At 38.8% G+C, this 27,649-nt stretch overlaps 2 protein-coding genes across 7 annotated transcripts in view; one reads left to right on the forward strand and one right to left on the reverse strand.

The window, feature by feature from the left end:
* Positions 1-27,649, reverse strand: part of RUNDC3B (RUN domain containing 3B) — a 173,409-nt gene that overhangs the window by 92,544 nt on the left and 53,216 nt on the right. For all 6 annotated transcript variants that reach the window (XM_002713831.6, XM_002713833.6, XM_017344326.4 and 3 more), the window contains 3 exons: positions 15,403-15,488; positions 2,621-2,710; positions 159-239 (listed from right to left, as the gene is read on the reverse strand). In XM_002713831.6, coding sequence (XP_002713877.1) covers positions 159-239; positions 2,621-2,710; positions 15,403-15,488 — 257 coding nt within the window. The remainder of the gene's footprint in view (positions 1-158; positions 240-2,620; positions 2,711-15,402; positions 15,489-27,649) is intronic.
* The window catches only part of ABCB1 (ATP binding cassette subfamily B member 1), a 199,871-nt gene continuing 185,076 nt past the window's right edge, over positions 12,855-27,649 (forward strand). Inside the window, exon 1 of the mRNA XM_008261791.5 lies at positions 12,855-12,994. The gene's annotated coding sequence lies outside the window, so the exon portion shown is untranslated. The remainder of the gene's footprint in view (positions 12,995-27,649) is intronic.

The raw sequence follows: 27,649 nt of genomic DNA on the forward strand, positions 1-27,649 counted from the left end.
ATTTACACAAATACTGAAAACAACACTGGAGTTTATATTCTTTAATGATTTCTGATACTGAAGCACATGTTTGTACAAGCAGTTTTAATCAAGTGAACTCTGTACCACAAAAGACACTTAATTAAGATATGAGTAACATGTTTCAAAATGGCAAATACCTTTGGGTAAACTTCAGATATGGTGTATAGTCTATAACAGCAGGAAAGTGGCCATCCAATCCCTCTCCCTTGAGGCAAAAGCTAAGACAACAGAAAACAAATATTCATATTAATACAGAAAATTTTAAATCGCAAGTAAATGTTATAGACAAACTATTGCTAGAGATATTTGCTTCACTAAATTCCAGATGATTTTTTAAAGAAAGAGGGAGGGAGAGAGCTCTTCCAACTTCTGATTCACTCCCTAGATAGCTTCTTCTGGGTCTCCCAAGTGGGTACAGATGTCCAACCACTTGGGCCGCCCTCCACTGCTTTCTCAGGTCATTAGCAGGGAGCTGGATAGAAGTGGAGAAGCACATCCAAATATCTCCTACCCAGACTGACCCAGAAGAAGAAGAAGGGAAGAAGAAACGGGGGACCCATACTTATGTCCACAAAAACTTCAGTTTGAATGCAGACTGGGTTCTCAGCCCTTTACGGAGACACCCAATTGGTCTACCAGTTGTAGCCATTTCTGTATCTTCATTTTTTCCAATAAACTATGCTAAAATGACTTTCTCGTCTGCTCCTTTATCAGCCACATTCTTCGTCACTGATAGAACAAGTTCCCAGGGTCTGAATCACTGGTAACATTAGGTGAAAAGATAATATCCCACACACAGATAGGAGTAGAAAATGAAGGCTTTTAAACTATTGGAATGGGTCAAAAGACCTGGATCTTGGACCTCCAATCTTCACTCAGTCCTTTATGAGGTCGTGGAAACAAGGAAAAGATTGACTTTTCCAAAATCATACTGTGAATCTTGTACCCCAATCCAGTAACCCTTCTTTCTATATGACAGGATGTAGAAAGAGATCACAGGACATGGAAAAGTGTTTGATTTTAGGATTACCATTATGGAAACAAAAAAAGTGCATCTTCTAGGAAGAGAAGGACAGGAATATTTGTAATATGTAGGTTGATACTTTACAGAAAAAAAATTCATGTATAAATTCTCACCTTCTGGTTTCTTTCATAAGTTAGCCTGATAAAATACTTGCCCTAACAGTAATATCAAGGGAATTTATGTATTTTTCCAGATGTGAATAAGGAGAGAATCAAAGTCGCAAAATTTTATGTGGTCTTTCCCTCATTTCCATTAGTGTTACAGGAAAATTACTAATAGATCTCAATGGGTTACAATAAACCAACAGTTAACATCTCTTACCCAGGGTTTTTGTTTTGTTTTGCTTTGTTTTTGTAAATTAAAAAAAAAAAACAAGATTTAACAAGATTTATACAGAACCAGCAATATGCAATACAAAAAATTAACATCTTTAAAGGGATCAAAAAGATAACCTCATACTCCACTGATCATGCTCATCCTAAATGTTTAAAGTAATTAACTTTATTCTAATTTATTAAACCTTAAGTTAGATTAAAAAATGACAAAAATTCTGAAAAGCAAGTGATTTACTAGAAAAAGATAAATTTTGTGAAAATGGGCAAAATTTTTTAATTTCAAGACATAAAAGTACATTTTCAATCTTATTTTATTAACACTACTGAATTTTAAAGTTTTATATTTCAGTGAAATATGTTTTCTTCATTTTTTTTTTTTTTTTTTTTGGACAGGCAGAGTGGACAGTGAGAGAGAGAGACAGAGAGAAAGGTCTTCCTTTTGCCATTGGTTCACCCTCCAATGGCTGCCGTGGCCAGCACACCGCGCTGATCCAAAGGCAGGAGCCAGGTGATTCTCCTGGTCTCCCATGGGGTGCAGGGCCCAAGCACTTGGGCCATCCTCCACTGCACTCCCTGGCCACAGCAGAGAGCTGGCCTGGAAGAGGAGAAACCAGGACAGAATCCGGCGCCCCGACCAGGACTAGAACCCGGTGTGCCGGCGTCGCAGGCAGAGGCGCCGGCTTCCTTCATTCTTCTAAATTTAACTTCTCTTATAGACAAATCATTTAACATAAAATCTGAAATCAATGAATGAAAAGCACAAAAATGTTTCCATATATTTATGAAGAATCCATAATATCCATTTTTAGCACTTGTTATCTTAGTCTAGAACCGATTCATCTTGTTGGAAATAACAATTTAATAGATTAGATACCTAACCCAGAAACATGACATCCTATCAGATTTTTTATCTCAATACATTAAATGAGAATTTCTCTAGGATTGAATGTACTTTTAGTCTATTTTTTCTCACAGTAAAGTTAAAACTGGAAGATCCTGAAAGAAATTATCAGAAACTTTTCTTCAGTGACACCAGAATATTTAAACTAAGCTCACCCAAATCAGGGAGCAAGCCTGTCAGCTACTTAGGTTTGAGACAGGCTCTTTCTGAAACAAAATCCACAAATCAAACTCCAATAGCCAACTGTGTACATCGCTTATAAAACTGAAAGAAAAAAATCCTAAGTAGAAACTACTATAAAGTAGAATAATTTAAGAACTGAACCATTTGGCTAAGTACCTGAAATCAATAGCATTGAGTCCCAGCAGCATGCCAGCAAGCATATTTGCTTCCTCACCCAAGACAATTGCTCCATCTTCATAAAATCTCCTACAACATGAAAAACATGCATACATAAATACTAAAAACAGACTAACATTGGCTCTAGAGAAAACACTTTTAGCTCTAAACAACATAGGAAAAGTTATTTTATTTAATTTATTTTAAAAATGTGATCACCAAATCTTGGCATGTATTTAAACTAAGGTGGGAAGGGGGACCAGTCACCATAACAACAAGTAGTCTAAGTGTTTCCATAATACAGAAGCAATATAAACGTAAAGTGAAAGGCAGCAAATTCAGGATCTTAAATTGTTCTATTTCTGAAAATATACAGACACTATTTCTATATATACAACAAAAACAATTTGTTTTTCTGAAATTTCAAGGGTTATTTACTATATTAAGAATTCAGAAGATCTGATACTAGATTAATCTATGATAATCTTAATACTGCAATGCCACAAATCAGTTAGCAAAGTTGTTGCTTATCAAAAAGAAAGTCTCACTCTCTTTGACAGAACTGTGAATATGAACCTATCGTTGCTAATTCCAGTAAAGCCTCCTGTTTTGGTGATAATAGCTTTTAAAATACTTCTGAAAAAATAACATAATACTCATATGGGCCTAAGGTAATTTTCCACAAAAGAATATGATAACATTACATCATCATCTTTATTAAAACACAGAACTATATAAAAACAAGCTTACTTTAGTAATCAGGGATCATTATGGTTACATCTATTAATACTACATTTGACAACTACCTGTAATACCCTAACTATAATGAAAACACTTTAGTAAATTGCATGTCTTGCTCTTTTCAGTTTGCATGAGTTTATAAAGGCTAAAAGGAGACTTTTATATGCTCATAAACATACCACTGATTCTGAAGATTTTTTCCATTTACCAAGAACTTTTACAAACATAACATTTAATACTTGCAAAGAAGCCCAAGAAATAATAAATGCAAAATGAACTGTAAATTTCATCAAATTTGCCATCAAGCAAGGGATTACAGCAGTTTGCCCAAGCTCATATAGATGAACTACTCAAGGAGGCAAAAATATTCTTACAATTCTGTGTATCTCCTATTAAATCATATTTCTGATGAAATCAAATTATTTAAAGACAATTTAACCTGTGCTATGTTTAATGAGGAATTTTAAAGCAAGAAAAAAATACAAAGAAGCAAATAAGAGAAAGCTGTTTATTCTCTGACAGATGAAAGGCTGTGAACACCAAGGGGAGAGTAGCCTGGAGGCAAAGGTTTCCTTGCACATCTGGGAACTGCTTTCGCTAATTCATATAACAGAAAAAAAACTAAAAACTTCTAGCCAAAGATCTGTAAATCAAATGGAAGGCTCTTCTATATATTATACTGTGGTGTTCCATAAAAAGTTAAAACTATTTAGACAAATACATAACCAAGTACTTCAAAAAGTTCATGGTTGGGGCTGGCACTGTGGCGTAGTAGATAAAGCCACCGCCTGCAGTGCCAGTATCTCATATGGGTGCCAGTTTAAGTCCCGGCTGCTCCACTTCCAATCCAGCTCTCTGCTATGGCCTGGGAAAGCAGTAGAAGATGGCCCAAGTCCTTGGGCCCCTGCACCTGCGTGGGAGACTTGGAGAAAGCTCCTGGCTCCTGGCTTCAGATCAGCACAGCTCCAGCCATTACAGCCAATTGGGGAGTGAACCAGTGGATGGAAGACCCCTCCCCCTCTCTCTGCCTCTCCTTCTCTCTCTGTGTAACTCTTTCAAATAAATAAATCTTAACAAAAAAAATTTCATGGTGAAAATTTTTAAGACTTATTGAATCAGGTAATTAGCATTTTTATGTCCCTATCTTTTCTTTGTGCTTGGAGACTGTGAGTTCTTCTCTTCCAGTTCTTTATACAGTATATAATACACCATCATGAACTATAGTGGGGCCACTGTGCTATGGAATACAAGAACCCATTATTTCTATCTAGCTGTGTACTAGTACCTGTCACCCATTCTGCCTCCCCCCTCCCCCTTTCCTCCCCTTCTCAGTCTCTAGTAATCATTATTCTAGGTTCAGATTAATGTATGTTTGTTTTTTAACCTGTACATATGAGAGGAAAAAAATGCAGTATTTGTCTTTCTGTGTCTGGATTATTTCACTTAATACAACCATCTCTAGTTCCTTCCACTTTGCTGCAAACATCAGAGTATAATTTTATGGCTAAATAATATTCTACTGCATATAATATCCTTTCATCTATCAATGGATACCTAAGTTGATTCCATATCTTGTCTATTCTAAATAGTGCTGCAATGAATATGGGAGTGCAGGTATCTACTTGACAGGCTGATTTGCTTTCCTTTAGATACAAACACCCAGTGTGAGAAGGCTGGGTCATACGGTGGCTCTCCTTTCAGTTTTCTCATGGGCCTCCACACTGTTCTCCACAGTGGCCGTCTTAACCTGTATTCCTACCAAGAGAGTATAAGGATACCCTTCTTTTCTTTTTTCTTTCTTTTTTTTTTTTAGGATCCCCTTTTCTTCCATCCTTGCCAGATTTTTTTATATTTTTGATAATATTCATTTGTAATTTAAATGAGATAATATATTACTGTGATTTTGATTTGAATTTCTCTCAGAGTTAAAGATAGTGAGCATTTTTATACATGTGTCATACATTTATATTTTTTCTTTTGAGAAACTTCTATTCATATCCTTTGCCCATTTCTTTTCTACATTGTTCTTATTGCATTTTTGAGTTTTACTTATATATTCTAGATATTAATCTGATGTTAAGTGAATAGTGCAAAAAATTCAAATCTATGCATAGTTAATTTCTTCATAAAACACATTGTCCATGAACTTTGTCAAGATTTCTCATGTATATGAGATTTTTTGTCCCTGTCTGAATGGTTAAGTTGGCTGTTGGCAGAATGTATTACTGATTCTTGGCAGAACCAGGCTTCCAATACTGCAGACCACCACATTCTATGAATATCTGCTTTAGAAAAGAATTCTGGATTTTGGTGCTGTGGACCACTCATTATTCCTAGTATTTCTTTTTTTTTTTTTTTAAGATTTATTGATTTATTGATTTGAAAGGCAGAGTTACAGAGACAGAGAGAGGGAGAGGGAGAGGTTCTCCATTCGTTAATTCACTCCCCAGATGGCTGCAACGGCCAGAGCTGAGCTGATCCGAAACCAGGAGCCAGGAGCTTCTTCCTTGTCTCCCATGTGGGTGCAGGGGCCCAAAGACTTGGGCCACCCTCCACTGCCTTCCCAGGTCACAGCAGAGAGCTGGATCCGCAGTAGAGCAGCCAGGACTCGAACCTGCACCCACATAGGATGCTGGCCCTACGCCACAGCGCCAGCCCCGTTCTTAGTATTTCTTATGTAAGAAGAAATCTACTTGTTTGATGCTCAATCTTAAGCCCACTGTAGTTCAAAATTACACTCTAAGAATCAGAGCAAAACTATTTGTGACCGCTTCCTGATGTCAACAATGCATTTGACATTGTTGAAGAGTCATCAAAAACAGGACCGGCCCTGTGGTGCATGCTGGCATCCCATGTGGGCGCTGGTTCAAGTCCCAGCTACTCCTCTTTGGATCTAGCTCCCTGCTAATGTGCCTGGGAAAGCAGTGGAAGATGGCCCAAGAGCCTGGGCCTCTGCACCCACATGATGCAAATAAAATAAAAAAAATTTTTTTTAAAATAATTACTAAAACAAAAAAAACCAAACTAGTTTCAAAGGTTTCTTTAAAGTCTAAAGGTCTTCTACATGCTGCATGTACTGGTATTATTTTAGTGTAGTTGTGTGGGACGAAAAGGACCTTAGTTCTACCTATTAGTAAATGAGTAAATTTTAAAGTGAATTTTAAAAAGTGAAATGCTTGCTACATATGAAGTCAGTAATTCCACTCAAAAAAAACCATATCAAGCATAGCATTGCCTTGTTCCATACAATATTACAGCCATGAGGGAGGACAGAACAAATGGAAGTGCTGGTTAGTTAAGAAAATACCCATTTTAAATTAAACTTTTTTGTCATTAGTCTTAGCTGAGAAAAAGAAAAGTTGTTTTTCAGAAAATATGTTTCTAAGTTGAGGTAATATATTTTAAAAGTTTTAAGATTTAAAATAACAATGGATTGAACAGATCTGAAAAATGTTTTATCATTTAATTAAGTATTTCATTCATGTGAATTAAAGAGGTAGAAATTATTTGGAAAAATTATTTTTTATTTCCTTAAACTGAAAAAGTTTGGCTGAAAATTTGATTTCAATTATTAACACTTTCTAAAACTACAAAATTTCTACCATTTCATTTTGTCTCATAGAAAACGGGAATATTAAAAGAAGTTTGCTGGCTGGCGCCGCGGCTCACTAGGCTAATCCTCCGCCTAGCGGCGCCGGCACACCGGGTTCTAGTCCCGGTTGGGGAGCCAGATTCTGTCCCGGTTGCCCCTCTTCCAGGCCAGCTCTCTGCTGTGGCCAGGGAGTGCAGTGGAGGATGGCCCAGGTGCTTGGGCCCTGCACCCCAGGGGAGACCAGGAAAAGCACCTGGCTCCTGGCTCCTGCCATCGGATCAGCGCAGTGCGGCGGCCATGGCGGCCATTGGAGGGTGAACCAACGGCAAAAGGAAAACCTTTCTCTCTGTCTCTCTCTCTCACTGTCCACTCTGCCTGTCAAAAAAATAAAAAAAAAAAAGTTTGCTCTTTTAACTAAGGTTATACTATTAATGAGCCAAGAGTAAAGCCTGAGATGACTAATCCAGTAATAGCATACACTAAAAAAGATTCCCATTCTTTTGTTCAAAATATTTTTTGTTCCTAAGAAAATATTTTTATGAGACAAACTTAACCAAAACACGTACTGAATTCTAAGAACACACTATAAATATTCAAAGTACCAAGGTAAGAAGTATATTTTAAGAAATTTCCATTTGAACATCTGTATTTTAGACTATGTCATCAAATACACTTTGTATTTCAGAGGCAAACAAAAGCTACAAGCAACCGTCTGACATTACTGAATTCTGGAAGAAAAGCCTCCAGTTTTATCAGGTATCCTCTTTCCAGTAATTTGTATGTTGATCAGAAAAATAGTAGTGATTAGAAAAGTATGTAAAATACGTCCTTACAATGTACTTTTTCTTTTATCACACATGACCTAACTCTAATTGAAGTACACCCCCATCATGCTATTAGTGTTCATTCTTTAAGATTATTTAAGGTCTTTCAGGGAGTTCAATAACAAACAACCTTGGGGTGGAACCAAAAGTGAACAATATAAATGTCATGCTTCCAATTTTCCTTTTTTGGGAAGTTATTTTATACACTTAAATTTCAGTATTAAAATATGAGAAAGCTCATCTTATAAGCTTGTAAGGAGGAGCCAGTGCTGTGGCACAGCAGGTAAAGCCGCTGCCTGCATTGCGGCATCCCATATGGGAACTGGTTTGAGTCCAGGCTGATCCACTTCTGGATCCAGCTCCCTGCTAATGTGCCTGGGAAAGCAGCAGAGGATGGCTCAAGTGCTTGGGCCCCTGCGCCCACGTAGGAGGCATGGAAGAAGCTCCTAGCCCCTGGCTTCAGATGGCCCCAGCCCTGACCATTCAGGCCACTTGGGGAGTGAACCAGTGGAAGAAGACCATTCTCTCTGTCTCTTCCTTTCTATCTCTGTTACTCTACCTTGCAAAACAATAACCTTAAAAAAAAAGTTAAAAAAAAAATAAGCTTATAAGGAAGTTTCAATTTCAACGTTCTTATTCTCTTACACAATTTAATCTGTATATAAGAAACTATAGAGGGGGGATACAAAGAAATTCTCCCCTCAGGACATGAAAAACAGATTATGTATCAGTGTTACGTTGTATTCAAAGTAAAATTGAATCACAATGAGAAACTGACCAAAAAGTACATCTCCAAAGGTATTCCCAGGAATATGAGATTTATTAGTTATTTTATTTTATTTTATTTTTAATTTATTTGAAAGATAGAGTTACACAGTGAGAGATAGAGACAGAGAGAAAGGTCTTCCTTCCGTTGGTTCACCCTCAAAATGGCCACCAAGGCGGAAGCTACGCCAATCCGAAGCCAGGAGCCAGGTACTTCTTCCTGGTCTCCATCGTGAGCGCAGGTACCCAAGCACTTGAGCCATCCTCCAATGCCTTCCCGGGCCACAGCAGAGAGCTCGACTGGAAGAGGAGCAACTGGGACTAGAACCCGGCACCCATATGGGATGCTGGCGCTGCAGGTGGAGGATTAACCAAGTGAGCCACGGAGCTGGCACCTATTAGTTATTTTATAAACAAAAATATAATAAATTCCTGGAATCTGGCAAGAACTGCATGAAGGACCATGGAGCTGCAATGGTGAATGAGAGAGACATGATCCTTCTAGATGGAGCTTATTGTCTAGGAGTATGGATGGAAAATAAATCCAACAACATATCCTTATCATCATTTCAGACAATAAGAAACAGTTTAAAGAAAACAATCACGTTGCTGACCTCGAGGGAAAAATCAAGGAGAACTCAGTCTTGGAAAGACTCATTAAGAAATCCATTCTCAGAGCTGGTGCTGTGGCATAGCAGGTAAAGCCGATACCTGCAGTGCCGGCATCCCAAATGGGTGCCAGTTCCAGTCCCAGCTGCTTCACTTCCGATCCAGCTCTCTGCTATGGCTTAGGAGAGCAGTAGAAGATGGCCCAAGTCCTTGGGCCCCTGCACCCAAATGGGAGACCTGGAGGATGCTCCTGGCTCCTGGCTTCAGCTCCAGTTGTTGCGGCCCATTGGGGAGTGAACCAGTGCATAGAAGACCTCTCTTTCTTTCTCTCTCTCTCTCTCTCTCTCTCTCTCTCTCTGCCTCACCTTCTCTCTAAATCTTAAAAAAAAAGAAAAAAAAAAAAAGGAAATCTGTTCTCAAGGGCCTAACCTGAGACCTTGGCCCACAAAGGCTTCTCTGCCAGGGTTTTGCAGGCCACATAACATTAGTACCCATGGAAACATATTGAGCACTCTGTATGTTAACACTTGAGGTGAACCATCTCCTCAACATGGCCTTGGCAGTATCATTCTCCAGAGACATGAACCAACTTGTCTAAGACTCCACAGCTAGAAATGAAACCAGGATTTGACTCCAGGCAATGTGACTACAGAGCCGGCTGGCAGAGGTATCCAGAGAAATCAGCTCAATGTTTGGCAAGAATCCCGGGAAGCCAATGGCTCTTTTCTGGAATACACGGAATTACTGCTTCCATGCAAATCTTTTTAAAATTTTTAAAAATAATTTACTACAGAGTTTTCAGATTTAGTAAGCAAAACTTTCATTGACTAGAAAAAAAGACAAAGTTAAACAGTAATCAGAGCTTTTAAATTTAAAAACTTTTAAAACTCTGCTCAATCAGAGTAAATAAATATGTTTCTCAAAAAAAAAAAAAACTTTTAAAACTATTTTAAACACAGTATGACATAGAATTTCGTTTTCCCTGGAAAATAAAATTCACTTCTCTTCCTCCAGTTATAAAAAAAAATCTACGTTTATTACCTTCACCAAATTTTATAAAAAATTTAAAGAAGTTAGTTCACACATCATTCTATTCCCATTGAAGTACAATGCAGTGCTTTCTAGTACAAAGTTGTGGATCTATCACCACAATCAATTTTAGCTTATTTTTGTCATCCCTTCAAAAAACTGTACCCATTAGCAGTCACCATCTCATTTCCCTCTAACTACTGTTCCCTCCTCAGCCCACAAAATCACTAATCCACATTCTGCCCATATAGATTTACTTCTTATAGAGATTCCATATGAATGAAATCATGTATTCACTGGTCTTTGGTGACTGGCTTCTTTGACCAAGCATGTTTCAGGATTCATCATTGCTATAGCACGCGTCAGTATTTCATTTTGTTTATTCTTGTATCAGTTGAAGGACACTTGGATTTTTCCACCTTTTGGCTATTATGAATAGTGCTGTTATGAACAAATGTATAAAGTTTTGTCAATAAATGTTTTTACTTCTCCTAGAGACAGAGAGATGTAAACACACACACACACACAGAGGAGTCTTCCAATGGGTTACTCCATAATTGTACGTTTAACCCTTTGATGGACTGCTGGATTGTTCTTCCAAGTAACTACATCATTTAACTTTCCCAACAGAAATCTATGAGGAATTCAATTTTTTCCAACACCTTCATCTCAATTTTTTATTATGTGACCTTTAAAGGACAGACATCCTAGATGATTTACTGGAGCATTTCACTGTGGTTTTGATGTGCACTTCCCTGCACTGACTTTCAGTGTTTATAAGCAACTTGTATAGCTTCTTTGGAAACGTGCATACTCAAATTCTTTGCCATCTTGAAATAGGTTCTCTTTTTATTATTGAGTTGTAAAAGATCTATAAATACAAATATAATGAATACATGCATTCTAGATACAAGAATTTTATCAGACACATGATTTATGAGTTTTCTCCCATCTGCAAATTTTCTTTTCACTTTCTTGATGTTATTCTTTGAAGCATAACCTTGTAAATTTTGATTTTTCCCAGTTTATCTATTTTTTATTTTGTTCTATTGTTTTCTTTTTTAAGAAATTAACATCAATATCAAATCTAGGGAACTACTGCCTAACTCAAGCAAAGATCTACATCTACATTTTCTTCTAAGAATTTTACATTTAAGTCCGGTCCACTTGGAGTCTGCAGCAGACCACAAGCACCTTTTTAAGGTTTAAGTTCTCCTCTGACAAATGCAATCCCCTTACCTATGCAGATACGTTTCCACAATCCAACTGCATGCTTGAAACCACAAACAGCACCAGCCCCTACAGAGGTGGTCCCTGACTTAGGATGATTCGACTTAACGATTTTTCAACTTTGTGATGGTGCAAAAGCAGCATGCTTTCAATAGGAACTGTACTTCCACTTTTGAATTTGACCTCCCAGATGAGCGACATGTAATAGAATTCACTCTCGTGATGCTGGGCAGGGGCAGGGTGAGCAGCAGCTCCCAGAGGGCCACACCATCACATGGTTACCACAGAGAGCCCCTGGGTTAGGACAATTCTGCCCAGCTGGTGGCTACCGTAAGTGTGCTGAGCACACTTAAGACCATCTAGGCTAAGCTATGATGTTAGGAGGTTAGATATTTTAAACTCATCTTCAACCTAGGACGTTTTCAACTTATCACAGATTTATTAGGCTGTAGCTCATCATGAGTTGAGGAGCATCTCTATATACTATGCTCTTCCCTATATGTAAACATCTATGATGAAATTTAATTTATAAGTTAGGCATGGAAAAAGTTTAACAATTATGAACAAAAAGAATAATTATAACAATATGCTCTAATAGAAGTTATTTTAAGTTTACAAATTATTTATTTATGTAATTTTCCACTTAATATTTTTGGGCTGCAGTTGACTGCAGGTAATTGACAGTGCAAAAAGCAGAGCAAATGCAAAAATAGAGGGGAGTATTAAGACTCCAAAACTGGGGGCAGGCGCTGTGGTGTAGCGGGTAAAGCAGCCGCCTGCATTGTCTGCATCCCATACAGATGCAGGTTCGAATCTCAGCTGCTCCACTTCCAGTCCAGCTCCCTGCTGGTGCTCCTGGGAAAGCAGCGAAGGCTGGCCCTTGGGTCCCTGCACCCCTCTGGGAGACCCAGAGGAAGTTTCTGGCTCCTGGCTTCAGATCGGCTAAGCTCCAGCCATTGCGGCCATTTGGGGAGTGAATCAAGAGATGGAAGACCTCTCTCTCTTTCTCTCTGTAACTCTTTCAAATAAATAAAATAAATCTTTAAAAAGAAAAAAAATTTGAGCAAACTGGTTCAGTTTTTACTTTACTTATTGGTAGGTCTTTCCTTGTAACCTACCAGAGCAACTTCTTATTTTAGCTCATTCCAATCTGCACTCTGTCAGCTTCCCGATGCTGGCTGTTTCCAATAACACCCCAATTCCTAAATCATTAAACTTTCTGTAGGTTTTTTCCCCCAAAGTGCTTACCAGGACATCCTATACTTTAGCAAAAAATATATTAATATTTCTAATTCTTTGGAACCATGGTCATATGTATTTCTATTCCCCACCCTTCCTCCATGCGAAGTTATGGCTGGATTTTCAGGTTAGTGCTTTCCAACTTGCCTTAGTTCATGTAGCTCCTCCTCCTGTACAGGGGAAAACATGTGTGTCACTATTTTAAGGGATCTCATTACTCCTTGTCTGTGAAAGCAGACAGAACAAGAAGAAATCTACTTGATTCTGACACTTTCAAGATTTTAAAGGCCTACAGATCATTTCTTATCCTTCTACACCCATCATCTTAGGAAGCATCCATACAAGGTAAGGTACAAACTACTACTTAAAAGAGTGAAATCTTCCAAATATGTTTGGTTTGGCTAGAACTTTGCAATCTAATTCTATTTATGAAGTTTCTTTGGTATTATTTCAGTAAAAAATAATTGTGTAAATACTTAAAAAAACCCTTGCATTTCCATAAGATATTTTAGTTACCTTCAAAAATGAGAACTCTTTAATAATTCTACTTATTTTCTTTTTTGGGAATTAAAAAGTCATTTGTAAATTCACATTTCAACACTGTTATTAACAATTCAACTCATTTAATAACATAATTCTATAATTATAAAATGTTTCTGCATTATGTATTACAAGAATATTTTTACTTCATGTACTTTTTTAAAGCTGAATCATTTCCTTTTTATCAAAAAAGCATGGCTAACCCCTAAGAACAAGGCAAAAAGCATTTCCCTTTATGTTTAAACAACTCCTTCTAAAAACAATCCATTCAAGAATGATTTCTACTCCACCCAATAACTGAAACGAAAAAAACAAGACTAACAGCTTTGGGAGATTATTCAGGTATCATTTCAGCTTAGAAAAGACTATCATAACTTTGGTGCAATATTGTGATTTCACAGGAGATGATTGTGTAAACTTGGTTTGGTTTTATTAATTCATGATTTTTAGATTTGATCCACTAGATTGTGATATTATGCTTTATTTTTATTTTCAAAGTCTTGGTGTTTTCAATATTATCTTTCATAATTATACATATTTATTAGCGATCATAAATAAATATAATCTCTCATAAGTTTTATTTCAAGATTTAAGAGTTTATCATCATCTCACTGTCTTTAGATAGAGCCCAAGAGTATCACATTGCTTGAAAAGAATTCAATACATATCTATCAGGTTAATTTTATGCAAATTTTAGAGGTCTTTCTATGCTGATCAAATTTATAGTCAATCATAATTTTTTATCTCTCTCAAACTAAAAGTTCACTATTACATTACCTACAAAAGCAGTGGCATCTAAGTAAAGATACTGTAATTGGTACCAGTTAGTTGGCTGAAAGAATGTGCCATAATAAATACTCAGATCTTCTTAAAATCTAGAATGTCAAACACTACATACAAGTTTAGATTTCAGAAAATGATTTTATGTGTCTAATTTTCTCTATAAAACTGGTTTATGGTTTTCGCCATTTCCTTCTTCCCAATTAGAATCACATAGAAGTAAGTATGGTAGTTTAGAATTATCTAAGACAGTGTAGTCCAACAGAAGTTCCTGTGGTGAAGAAAATATTCTATATATGTGCTTTCCAATTTCTTAGCCATTAATCATATGTGATTACTGAGCATCTGGACTGTAATGTATCACCTGAAACCAAACAATTTTGTGTAATCCTAATTAATTTTATTTACGGCCGGTGCCGCGGCTCACTAGGCTAATCCTCTGCCTTGCGGCGCTGGCACACCAGGTTCTAGTCCTGGTTGGGGTGCCGGATTCTGTCCCAGTTGCCCCTCTTCCAGGCCAGCTCTCTGCTGTGGCCAGGGAGTGCAGTGGAGGGTGGCCCAAGTCCTTGGGCCCTGCACCCATGGGAGACCAGGATAAGTACCTGGCTCCTGCCATCGGATCAGCGTGGTGTGCCAGCCGTGGCGGCCATTGGAGGGTGAACCAACGGCAAAGGAAGACCTTTCTCTCTGTCTCTCTCACTGTCCACTCTGCCTGTCAAAAAAAATTTTTTTTATTTACATAGTGCCATGTTATTAGTGGCATTGGACAGGACATATCTGAGGTACTGAAATTATGAAATATTTTAGTTTACAAATACTGTAGAAATGGAGAAAAGTGGTTTCTTCCACAACAACTAGATCAGTAGTCTACAGCTAATAGGAATGACCATAGGCCTAACATGAACCTTTTTTCCAATATCACAAAGAATTAATAAATCCTGTGTTTGTCATAGCACAGTATTTCATCCCTCTGAGAAAAGCAACACTGGTACTGACTGCTTTGCAAAGACAACTGCGCAATCGTATCACATACATGAATTACAGAAGTAAATGATCCATGTATACTCTACAAGCAAAGAAATCAGTAAACATGGTGGCATAAGAGGAAAGATGTTATAGGAATTTCATAGTTTGATCTCTCTTCAAATTGGTCAGGGGAAATTCTACAGGGAGAATGAAGCTTCAGAAGTAAAAATTTTGAGAATCAGAGAGAAATCAGAAAAAGGATATTGTAGGAATAATATGCATCTTTTTACATATGGTTAATTGCCAAAGTGGGTTTTCCTGAGAAGATCCTGGGTTTATCCCATCAATAAGAAAGTGGAGAAATAAAATACTCAAGGACTTTAGGAACTAAATGATCATATTTTCATTTCTAAATCTTTCAGTGATCTTTTCAAATAAAGATTAGAAAGCACAGCAGCCTCTGAAACCTGGTTGTTTTGAAGTCCCGCAGGGCTGTGGATATATACTCAGATAAGTGCTTCTCCATGAGTGCCACTCTGATCCAGGCTCTCCCCTAGAAGGAAGAAGAAAGAATCAAATATTAACAAAAAAGTTTTAAAGTATTTTTGTTCACTGTGCCATCAACAATATGAGCATTTTCCTGTGTAAAGAACTCATTCAAAATATGTATTTGATAAAAACTAAGAAAAATACTGAAGTAAACAAAATAGGTAAATTTTTGTTATCTAGAGTATATGCTGTTTCTTGGAAGATATAAAGTACAGCACTCTAAGACAAACTTGTATCTTCTGAAGGGACATCACATCAATACTGAAATATCTGCGTCAGCGAATTCTTTAGAATTAAGCAATAAAATTCCAAGATAAACTCTTTACTGTAATACCCAAAATCAATATGCAGATTGAATGAGTCCCCTTATAAAACAGAGTCCTCTCTTATTCATAAAAACAATCACCCTAACAACCCTTGTTGAAGAGAATCTCCTATCCTATCTTTCCATAGGCAGGTTTCACACAATAATGAACTCCAAATTTCATGATTTATCATGCATTCAAAATCATGAGCTACTAAATCTGGTGCCCCCAGAGAATCCTAAAAACTATTGCCAAATATTTAAACCAGAGGGGGAAAAAAAAAAAAAAAGCCCCAGAAATCACCACAGTCTAGCACAGAATCACCCAAAGGTCTCATTAAATTTGAATATTCCATAAATAGGAGTCAACAACAGGAGTCACTATGCACTTACTCCTCATGTAGGATCTCTGTCCTTAATGTGCTGTACATTGTGATTTAATGCTATAACTAGTACTCAAACAGTATTTTTCACTTTGTGTTTCTATGTGGGTGCAAACTGTTGAAATCTTTACTTAATATATGCTAAACTGATCTTGTGTATATAAAGAGAATTGAAAATGAATCGATGTGAATCGAAGGGGAGAGGGAGGGGAAAGGGGAGGGTTGCGGGTGTGAGGGAAGTTATGGGGGCTGGGGAGCCATTGTAATCCATAAGCTGTACTTTAGAAATTTATATTCATTAAATAAAAGTTAAAAAATTTTTTTGAATACTCCAATATTACTGAAAAGGGTGTAATACTACTCAATAATTAGAATTAACTAGTATCTTTTAATACTTTAAAGCATTTCTTATGCACTGTACTTAAAAGAATATAAGAGCACATTTGTGAGAATTTTATAACTTAATTACCTTTCATTCAACTTTTACGTAACATCCAGAAAAATTCATGAAGATTTAATAGACAGCCAAAACCAGTGCAATGCAGTTGTGAATAAAGGTGACACTAGGCAGTATGCTACCAGAAAGAGAAACTAAAGTATACTCTAGGAATGTCCGTTAGTCCAGCAAATTCGCCAAACTTTTACACAAGAAATCTCAAAAAGGTATCAACCTAGGCAGTAGATGAACTCATTATGCCAGAGGCTGCTGCTTGGAGGAACATGAATGATACGGGTGTCCTTAGCATGCAATTTGCCAACAAACTCACCATCCCCTTCAAGCTCACCCTGTGCTCAGTCCACTGTTCCTTGTGAGTGAGCCTCAGGAACCTACAGCTGTCTGGGTCTAACTGGAACCTAGAAAGGGAGAGGCAAGCCACTGGCAGACTGGCAGCTTCAAGACTCTCCCTTGAAATTTCATTTAAAAGACACAAAAACTGATAGAGGCATCCTCAATCAAAAGACTACAGTTTGACCAATACAGAAGCAAGGAAGGTTGTTCTCTAGAGAAAATCAGGCACAGGATACTGTGCTACTGTTAGATAAGAAGTCTGAGACAGTCTTGCTTCCTGATTTATTAATTTCAATGTATTCAACACCAGGCTGCACTTACTCGTAGTTTCCTGTCCTTGGATGTGTGTAGACTTTTCTGTTGTATTGTGATAATAAACTGTGCTAATTTTAATGGTTTGCTTTCTTTCAACAAAGAACTTACAGTAAAACAAAAGACAAACAGACTTATACAGGATATTGGGGCCAAGAAGTGGGAAAGCTGAAATTAAGTTAAGGCATTTACACTTTCTTTTCTTTTCTTTTCTTTTTCTTTTCTTTTTTTTTTTTTGACAGGCAGAGTGGACAGTGAGAGACAGAGACAGAGAGACAGAGAGACAGAGAGAGAGAGAGAGAGAGAGAGAGAAAGGTCTTCCTTTTGCCGTTGGTTCACCCTCAAATGGCCACCGCGGCCGGCGCACCACGCTGATCCGAAGCCAGGAGCCAGGTGATTCTCCTGGTCTCCCATGCAGGTGCAGGGCCCAAGGCCTTGAGCCATCCTCCACTGCACTCCCAGGCCACAGCAGAGAGCTGGCCTGGAAGAGGGGCAACCGGGACAGAATCTGGCGCCCCGACTGGGACTAGAACCCAGGGTCCCACAGCGCCGGCCTACACTTTCCATCATTTGATAATGGTGGACCACCATTCTTGTAACAACAACAACAGTCAAAGCAGTCAATGCTTTTTAAAAATATGCTAGGCCTTGACAGGAGATGCTTCCAAGAATTCTATGAGTAAGCTTACAATATTATCCTTATTTTATCACATGTGGAAACAAAAAAAATTTGTCACGGTTAAAGAGAAGAAACTCATCCTCCATCACCAAAGTGAACTAACAACCCTAACACCCACACATTCTACCTGTCCTCTTTTGTACTTTTACTGGGAGATTTTCTGCCTTCACCCTCTTTCATAGTGATGATCACGTTTCTATGTTTCCGTGTGTAACACATCTTTAAGCATCTTTTGTAAGGCTGGACAAGTGGTGACCAATTCTCTCAATTTTCGTATGTTATAAAAGGTCTTTATTTCACCTTCATTTATAAATGAGAGCTTTGTAGGGCACAATGTTTGGAGTTGACAGGTTTTTTTCTCTTAAGACTTAGAATACATCTTGCCATTCTCTCCTAGCCTGTAGAGTTTCTGATAAGAAGTCCACTGTAAGTCTAACTGGAGATCCTCCGAAAGAAATCTGGCATTTCTCTCATGCACATTTTAGTATCTTTTCTTTATGTTCTACTGTGGAGAGTCTGATTACACTGTGTCGTGGCGAAGATCTTTTCTGGTCATGTATATTAGAAGTTCTATGTGCTTCCTATACTTGGATGCCCCTTTCTTTTTCCAAATTAATAAGTTTTCTGTTATTATTTCACTAAAAAGGCCTTCTAATCCTTTCTCTTTCCATGCTTTCAGGAACTCTTAAAACCTGTATGTTGATAGTATCCTGTAGATCCCCAACAGTATTTTTTAGTTTTCTAATTTCTTCTTGTTGTTTTTTGTCTGACTGTATAATTTTTTGCAATTTTCCTTCTGAGTCAGATATTCTTTCTTTTGCTTCACCAATTCTGTTGTTAAGGCTTTCCACTGCACTTTTTAGTTTTTCTATTGAACTCTTCATTTCCAAGATTTCATTGTGCTTTCTCTTTAAGATCTCAATTTTGTGGGAGAAATTTTCTTTCATGTCATGTATGGATTTCATTAGCTCATGCATTTGTTTCTGATTACTTCTAAGTAATCCTATGATCAATTTTTTGAATTCCATTTCTGGCATTTCTTCAGTCTCTTCATCTTCGCAATCTAAGTGTTAATTAAGTGTTGCATTCTTTTTGCGGCATCATGCTGTGTTCCTTATTCCTGTTCTTGAGTTGGTGCATTTGTTATTCGGCATTTATGAAGATTCTCCTTGGTTTCTTCTTTGTTTTTTGTTTGTTTTGCTGTGATGGTTTTTATCTGTGGACTATGTCTGTGTGGATCAGTGGAATGTCTGCTTTCAGGGAATCCTAGAGGTGTGCGATAGGTGTGGTCACGAAGCTCTGTTTGGTGCTCCAGGGTGAAGTGAGTATTGAGGTGTCACCCAGGTTGGGCATGGTCAATCTTTTTTTTTTTTTAATCAGAGAGGAGATTTGTTCTGCTCTGTTGGCATAGACTCAGCTCAGTTTCTCCTCTCCACCCGAGTTCTTACGCTTTTCTTAGTATCTTATGCCTTAAATGTGTTGCTTCGTGTATTTTTAAAATTAATTAGTTTATTTGAGAGGCACAGAGAGGGAAGGAGCAAGCACTTCCTCATTTTATGGTTCACACTCCAAATGCCTTCAACGGTCAGGCCTTGGTGGGGCTGAAGCCAGGAGCTAGAACTGGAAATTGAACAGGTCTCCCCTGTGGGTGGCAGAACGCAAACACTTGAGCCACTGCCCTGCCTTTCAGAGTCTGTGGTAGCAAGAATCTGGAGTCAGGGGCTGGACCTGGGTACTGAACTCAGGCACTCTGGTATGGGATGTGGGCTTCTTAATCAGCATCTTAAGCACCATGCTAAACACCTGCCCCTGCTTTGTGTATTTTATTCAACCTTTGTAGTTGTCCTCAGAAGAGTCTTCTAATACAAGCACTAGAAGTCCTCTGTTAGCGCTAGAAGCAGAATCGGATTCTATCCTTACCTCCAGGATCATATTTTCTAAGACTCCAATGATAACCTCCTAACCAGAAATCTCTGCTTCCATTTCTCCCTTCTGTAATTCTCCACACAACACTGAGTTGATCTAAGTATGTAAAGCAGATTACAGTATTCTACTTCTTTCAACAAAGAAATCCAAAAGTGCGCCTCCCTTGCACTGAGAATATCTAATCTCTTAATCATGACCATATCTTCTACTCCACACTTTGCTTATTCAATATTTGCACAGCTCATTTAAGTCCTGGCTCAATTGTTACATCCTCACAGAGCTTCCCTTAACCACTGTAACTAAGAGATAAGTGCCCTCTAACACCTCTCTGTCTCTCTCTCTCTGTCTCTCTCTCCCTGTCTCCGAGACACACACACACACACACAGAGAGAGAGAGAGAGAGAGAGAGAGACAGACAGACAGACATGGGGAATTCAAAAGTTTGCTGAAAATATAATTAAAAAGTAATTTCTGGTGCAAAAATTATGAAATCCATGCAAATGAGAAGTCTTCAAAAAGTTCAAGAAAATGCACGGATCTCAGGTCTTTGGGGGCCAGCACCGTGGCTCACTTGGCTAATCCTCCGCCTGCGGCGCCGGCACACCATATGGGTGCCAGTTCTAGTCCCAGCTGCTCCTCTTACACTCCAACTCTCTACTGTGGCCCAGGAAGGCAGAGGAGGATAGCCCAAGTGCTTGGGCTCCTGCACCTGCATGGGAGACCAGGAAGAAGCACCTGGCTCCTGGCTTCGGATTGGCGCAGCTCCGGCCGTGACAGCCATTTGGGGGGGTGAACCAACATGGGGAAGACCTTTCTCTCTGTCTCTCTCTCTTTCTCTCTCATTGTCTATAACTCTGTCAAAAAAAATTTTTTTTTTAATTTTAAAAAAAGTTTTTGCGGCCGGCGCCGCGGCTCACTAGGCTAATCCTCCGCCTAGCAGCGCCGGCACACCGGGTTCTAGTCCCGGTCGGGGCGCTGGATTCTGTCCCGGTTGCCCCTCTTCCAGGCCAGTTCTCTGCTGTGGCCAGGGAGTGCAGTGGAGGATGGCCCAAGTGCTTGGGCCCTGCACCCCATGGGAGACCAGGAGAAGTACCTGGCTCCTGCCATCGGATCAGCGCGGTGCGCCGGCCGCAGCGCGCCGGCCGCAGCGGCCATTGGAGGGTGAACCAACGGCAAAGGAAGACCTTTCTCTCTGTCTCTCTCTCTCACTGTCCACTCTGCCTGTCAAAAAAAAAAAAAAAGTTTTTGCACCAAAATAAATTTATCTTTTGCTTCCATTTTCCATGAACTTTCTGAAGCGCCCCTGTGAGCATCCATTTGCTCACTGCATTACTACAATGCAATGTACATAATGTTTTCTCTTTGACATCTTTTTCCCACTGCCACTATCCCCAGGATTTACTACAGTTTCTGACATACAGCAGGCACTGAATACATACTTGTTAAATAAATGGATAAAACTGAAGGACATGAATAAACTGACCCTATGTACTAACCACTAGAACCACCAGGGACAGGAAGAGCAAAAGCATGTGATAATGAAAACAGTGTTTTAGGAAAACTCATCCAAAGCCAGAGTTTGAAATGGATGGCATGTAAAACAAACAGGCATAAGCACAGTATCTCTAGTTTCTGCCTAGGAAACTGCATTTTTTTAAAGATCCCCAACTGTTTCTGACATTCTTCCAGGTTTGGGACCATCGTGGGGGGGAGGGGGCGGGGAGTCAGCTGCTAAACAGGGGGAAAGGAAGCAAAAAGACAAGACAAAGAAAGACTAGGAAGGCCTGGGGAGATAAGTCTTAAGAAGGCTTTAAGGACTACATCCACAGTTCTTACATGGTACAGATGCCCAAGAAACACCGGTTAGATGGAGGGCTGCATGCATATACAGATGGTTGATGGGACTAGTACATTCAGAAATTGGCCTAATACATTAAATCTAATAATAAAATGAATGTATAGAGTGAGCAGTCACAAGGAAAGCCAAACCAAGCTAAAACCAAGGACTGCTTTGAAGGAAAAATAAGGGGACAAAGTCCATACAAAATATACATGAAGGTACAAAGAACTCAAGAACAATGTAGGGCTCACACTCTGAGGTCAAGAAAATGGAAAGAGAAGAGAAAGAACAGACTTCTTAAACTTGAAACCAGCAGAAATAAAAAATAAACAAACAATGGAAGTATCTTCAATGTGGGTAAAAACATGTAAGGATTCCATTAGGGGTGGTTTGTGCCAGAGGTCACAGAACATGGTCATATGTAATCAGCCCAAGAGCAGCTGGGGAAGACTGGTGAGCTCAGAATGGAGTCAAATTATTTAGTGTCGGTTAAGATGAAATAATTTTTTGAGTGCCAACTCCAGTGTGAAACTCAAGGAAGTTTATGAAAGGAAACCCATTGTCCCAGAACCCCTGCAGATGGTGGAGAGAATAGCTGCAAATGTCCTTGAGTTAGAAAGATAAAAAAACGTGATCTCTGATTCAAATATTCTATTCCACTGTTTGGCTATTTAGGTCTTGGAGCATAAGTTCAGCTAGTCACAGAGCAAGCCAAGAAGAGGGCTGTCTGCATTTCATAGATCTTACCTGCAAAGTGTCAGGTCTCCACAGGGCCAGGTTTCTACAAAATAAATCTACATGGTACCATCTACTCAAAGATTATTTCAATACCAAATTAGTTTTTGTCCCATTGTACAGCTAGCTATGTCTTCCATTACTAAAACAGCCATCCCCAAGAGCCCCAAAACTCTACTCACAGTGAATCTGTTCTTTTTATATAATTACAAAGTAAATCGGTTTGGGCCGAACTGTACCAAGCTGTATGCTGTTTATCAGGTGAGTGTGGCACTTCAGTTCTACACTTTCAGGTGTGTCAAGATGCGATGACAGTGCCATGGAAACTGGCAGTTGTTCAGGATTAAATAAACTGCCACCTGACACATCTGTTTACTCCTTCAACCCTGACACCAGGCAAGTGTGAGTTACTGAGCGTATTAAGTACTTGCTCATGAATAAAGGCAGAGCTGGTCTTTGCCAACAGGCTTCTCTCAGCAAAACCAGGCAAGTCAAAGATCTCTCTTTCCACACTAACTGCAGTCTGTTTGAGGCCTCAGCAGAAACAAAAATAGAAATGTCAGATTTGGAACATGCGTGTTCGGTGGTGTTTTGACACTCAACAGCAGTTCTTTACAAAATAAGCATTAGCTCTCCACTGGGCAACATCTTGCTGTGCAGGGACTAGACTCAAGGTCCTCATTTGAGAACCTGTCCAGCCTGGACCAGTCCTGGGTTGGGTTTCTTTGGTCTACTCTGGTCCAAATACTACACTGCAAATGTTTGTTAACTTCTCAAACACCTTGTGTATATTGGAATATGTCAGTTATACAAATATATGCTCTCTTCTATTGAAGGGACTTAGGAAATGCTTGTCATGTCCTTGCCTCCTACTCTTAATTTGAAAATAAGAAAAGAAAGTTTATTGCTATCTAAGATATCTTTGTTTTTATAGATTTGATTCATTCAAACTACAGCTGGTCTTTCAGTTTTAACCTAAAGAACCCAAGATGTTATTCTTCAACCATGAGGAAAACAAGAAAAGGAAACAGATACATACTCAACTTAGATGTAAAGGGGAATTCAAGTCACTAATTTTAAAAATCTGAGGTCATAAAACTAGTAAGTAAATAAATGAACACATTCTACAGAGAAAATGGAGGTCAAGGAACTACAAAGACAATAGCTGTGACCCAAATTTTCTAATCAACAATTAAAAAAAATAATTTAAACATGTGAGGGAAAAATTCAATTAAAAACAAAGAAAATCTAACAGTACTTGACTTAACAATGAACAAATTTATTGGCTAAAAATATATCAGGCAGGGGCAGGCATTCGGCATAGCAATAGCAATTAATTAAGATGCCTCTATCCCGCATCCAGTTTCTGGGTCTGATGCTGAGCTCCAACTCCCAATTCCAGTTTTCTAATAATGCAGACCCTGGGAGGCAGCTGTGATGACTCAAGTAGCTGGGTTCCTGCCACCCACATAGGAGACCCACACTGTATTCCCAGCTCTCAGCTTAGCACTTGGTCTGGGGCCCACCGTAGGCATTTAAGGAGTGAACTAGTGGAACTGAGTGTGCATGTACTCACTTGTAAGCTCACTAAGCTCGCTTGCTCTCTATGTCTCTTAAACACAAATTTAAAAAGTATATGTGAAACAAGGAGAAAAAAATGATTCAACCTGACAAAGTTGAAAGCCAGTAGAGCAGGTGAACCATTACTTAGCCTCTTCACTGAACACGGCCTGGAGGCAGTGAAGCAAGAAGCAGCAGCTTTGGAAAGTGAACTCCACAGGAGGAGGCACTGTGGTGCAGCCGGGAATCTGGGAAGGCAGTGGAAAATGACCCAATTGCTTGGGCCCCTGCCATCTATGAGGGAGACCCCAGTGGAATTCCAGGCTCCTGGATTCATTACCGCCACCTGGGGAGTATACCAGTGAATAGAAGCTCTCTCTCTCACTGGCTCTCCCTGACATTCTGCTGATCAAATAAATAAATCTTGAAAGGAAAAAAAAAAAAAAAAAAGGAAGGTGATATCAACAGCTACAATCGTGAAAAGGTAACAAAAATTATGGCTTTCAACCATGCCACAAAATAAAATTCCAAAATAAGGATTAAAACATGTTTCCCAGCGCCGTGGCTCACTAGGCTAATCCCCCACCTTGCAGCGCCAGCACACTGGGTTCTAGTCCTGGTCGGGGCACCAGATTCTGTCCCGGTTGCCCCTCTTCCAGGCCAGCTCTCTGCTGTGGCCAGGGAGTGCAGTGGAGGATGGCCCAAGTACTTGGGCCCTGCACCCCATGGGAGACCAGGAGAAGCAGCAACTGGCTCTTGCCATCGGATCAGCGTGGTGTGCTGGCCGCGGCGGCCATTGGAGGGTGAACCAACGGCAAAGGAAGACCTTTCTCTCTCTCTCTCTCTGTCTTTCTCTCTCTCTCTCACTGTCCACTCTGCCTGTCAAAAAAAAAAAAATGTTTCGATAATGTTTCTAATTACACGACTAAAATTTATAGATCTCATTTTTTAAAACATATATTTAGTCCCTGTATATATAGTATTTTACTTAATTTGGACACACCTTCGTCAATTTTGTAAAATTAATTTTTTGAAAGAAAATTCCTAAACAAAAAAAGCAGGTATAAAAAATTTGAAAGCTATACCTTTGAAAGATGATTGTTACACTTTTGGTTATTAACAGTCATATGATTTTTAATTTTATAATTGTGTATTAATGAACTGAACCATGTCTTGATCTTAAAACCATTTTCAATCTTTATTTTCCAGTTAATATTTTATTCTGTGTTAAGGGTCAAAAATAGTAAAGAGAACTTCTACAGCAATCCAATAAAAATAAGTTAAATTCCTAAAGTTGATAAAGCTTAGATCAGTAGCTCGGATTTCTTCCAATCTTAAAAATTACTGAGGATCCAAAGAACTCTTATGTACATTTTATCTACTGATATTTATTGTATTCCAAATCAGAATTGGAAACCTTTTTAATCTTAGATAATTCACAAAGTACAAACCCATGAATGTTTACCTAGAACATTTACCTAGAATGTTACCTAGAACACTTACCTAGAATGTTTACTAGAATTTTAAGTTTGCATATTTTGAAAAATAACTAATATTTCCTAAACAAAAACATTAGTAAGAAAAATGATTCTTTTTACATTTTTCCAACTCCTTTTCTTTTTAAAATATTTTATTTATTTATTTCAAAGAGAGTTAGAGAGAGGCAGAGGCACAGAGAGAGGTCTTCCATCCACTGGTTCACTCCCCTAATGGCTTAAACAGTTGGAGCTTGGCTGATCTGAAACCAGGAGCCAGGAGCCAGGAACTCCTTCCGGGTCTCTCATGCGGGTGCAGGGGCCCAAGGACTTGGGCCATCTTCTACTGCTTTCCCAGGCCATGGCAGAAAGATAGATCCTGGAAGTGAGGTAGCCAGGACTCAAACTGGTGTCCATATGGGATGCTGGCACTGCAGATGGCAGCTTTACCTGTCATGCCACAGCATTTGCCCCATCAAGTCCCTTTTCATGTATGAAAAATAAGAGAACAAGCTATTTGCTTCTGCATTTCATGTTGAAATGTGCTGTTCTGCTTAACATACATGAAGAAAATCTATCTTCAAGCAGACACTCAGTTGGAAAAGGGAATCTCCTATGCCTTTTCAGATTACTGTGGATGTTCTCTGATTCTACATCAAAGTTCAGGAAGTGATCATTTCTCCATAGTTGCAAGGTGGAATCTGTAACCATATAGTGACTTTTAATATGCATTACATTAGGCCAGCGCCACAGCTCACTTGGCTAATCCTCCGCTTGCAGCGCCGGCACCCCAGGTTCTAGTCCCAGTTAGGGTGCAGGATTCTGTCCTGGGTGCTCCTCTTCCAGTCCAGCTCTCTGCTGTGGCCCGGGAGTGCAGTGGAGGATGGCCCAGGTCCTTGGGCCCTGCACCCGCATGGGAGACCAGGAGGAAGCATCTGGCTCCTGGCTTCGGATCGTCGCAGTGCGCCAGCGGTAGTGACCATTTTGGGGGTGAAACAACAGAAAAGGAAGACCTTTCTCTCTGTCTCTCTCTCTTTCACTGTCTAACTCTGCCTGTCAAAAAAAAATATGTATTACATTAAATCCATTGGTTTATCTTACATTTTGAATTATCTTTCACTCAAGTAGATTTTTTTAAATCTATGAAGTGGTCATTTGGGAAATATGAGTTATGTAGCTTTACCAAATTTCAAAACATTTCACTAAACATTTAAAAATATGTTAATATCAACATCAGTGATATCAGAAAAGCCTTTATGTATCGTAAACTATCAAGTTTAAAGTGGTGAATATAAGTCTTGCAAAATTCTAATTTTTATTTAAGACCTAATTTTACCACTGGCAACAAATATTATCAGATGTCTTGAGGTAACGAGATCACTCTTTTCACTTTATTTTTATGAAAATGTCTGCCAGTTGCCTACACCTAAAAAATTAGTTTGCTTTTCTTTTCAATAAAATCTATTAAATAAAAAAGTATCTAACAGCTCACAATTCACACAACTGCATAGGGTCTTTCTTGAGAAAACCACCATATTTGAGTGTACTGCAGAAATGCTATCTGCACACTTTCCACTTTGCCACTCAAGATATTTAAAACACAGGTACACAAAAGTGGAAATTTTATTAAATTAATGTTAACTGCACCAATAAGGACATTATTAAGTGAAACTGGCTTTTATAGTTTGATGGGAACGCCATCATTGGTGCTAAGTCAACAGTAGTATTACCTACCATGTTGCTGAATCAGAAGCACAAATATTGACACAGTGGAAAGGCAAACAAGGTGTTTGTATCATATGAAAATAGTTCTAACATTACAGACCCCTTAAAGAAAAATATTGAACACTCCCAGGGTTCTGCCAGACACTGTTTGAGAGTCAGTGACTTAGATAACTCAAAAAAGGTAGATACAACATAGTAAAGGAAACATTTTATTGGCCTTTGTCAAAAGGAAACTCACAGTGAGTATTTTCATACCTCCCTGCTAATCGAAACACCAACATTGAAGACGTGGGAGCATTCTGAAATAATTACATGCAATGGAAACAAGCCTCTGAAAGATGTGAAACTTGGTTAGGTACATAATCCCGATAAAGACAACAAACATCTTACATACAAAGAGCTCAAGTCTATTCTATCTGAGTCAAAGCCACTCAGG

Source organism: Oryctolagus cuniculus, chromosome 16 (genome assembly GCF_051225735.1).
Source record: "Oryctolagus cuniculus isolate XC-2025 breed Fujian yellow rabbit chromosome 16, ASM5122573v1, whole genome shotgun sequence".
NCBI classification, from domain to species: domain Eukaryota; kingdom Metazoa; phylum Chordata; class Mammalia; order Lagomorpha; family Leporidae; genus Oryctolagus; species Oryctolagus cuniculus.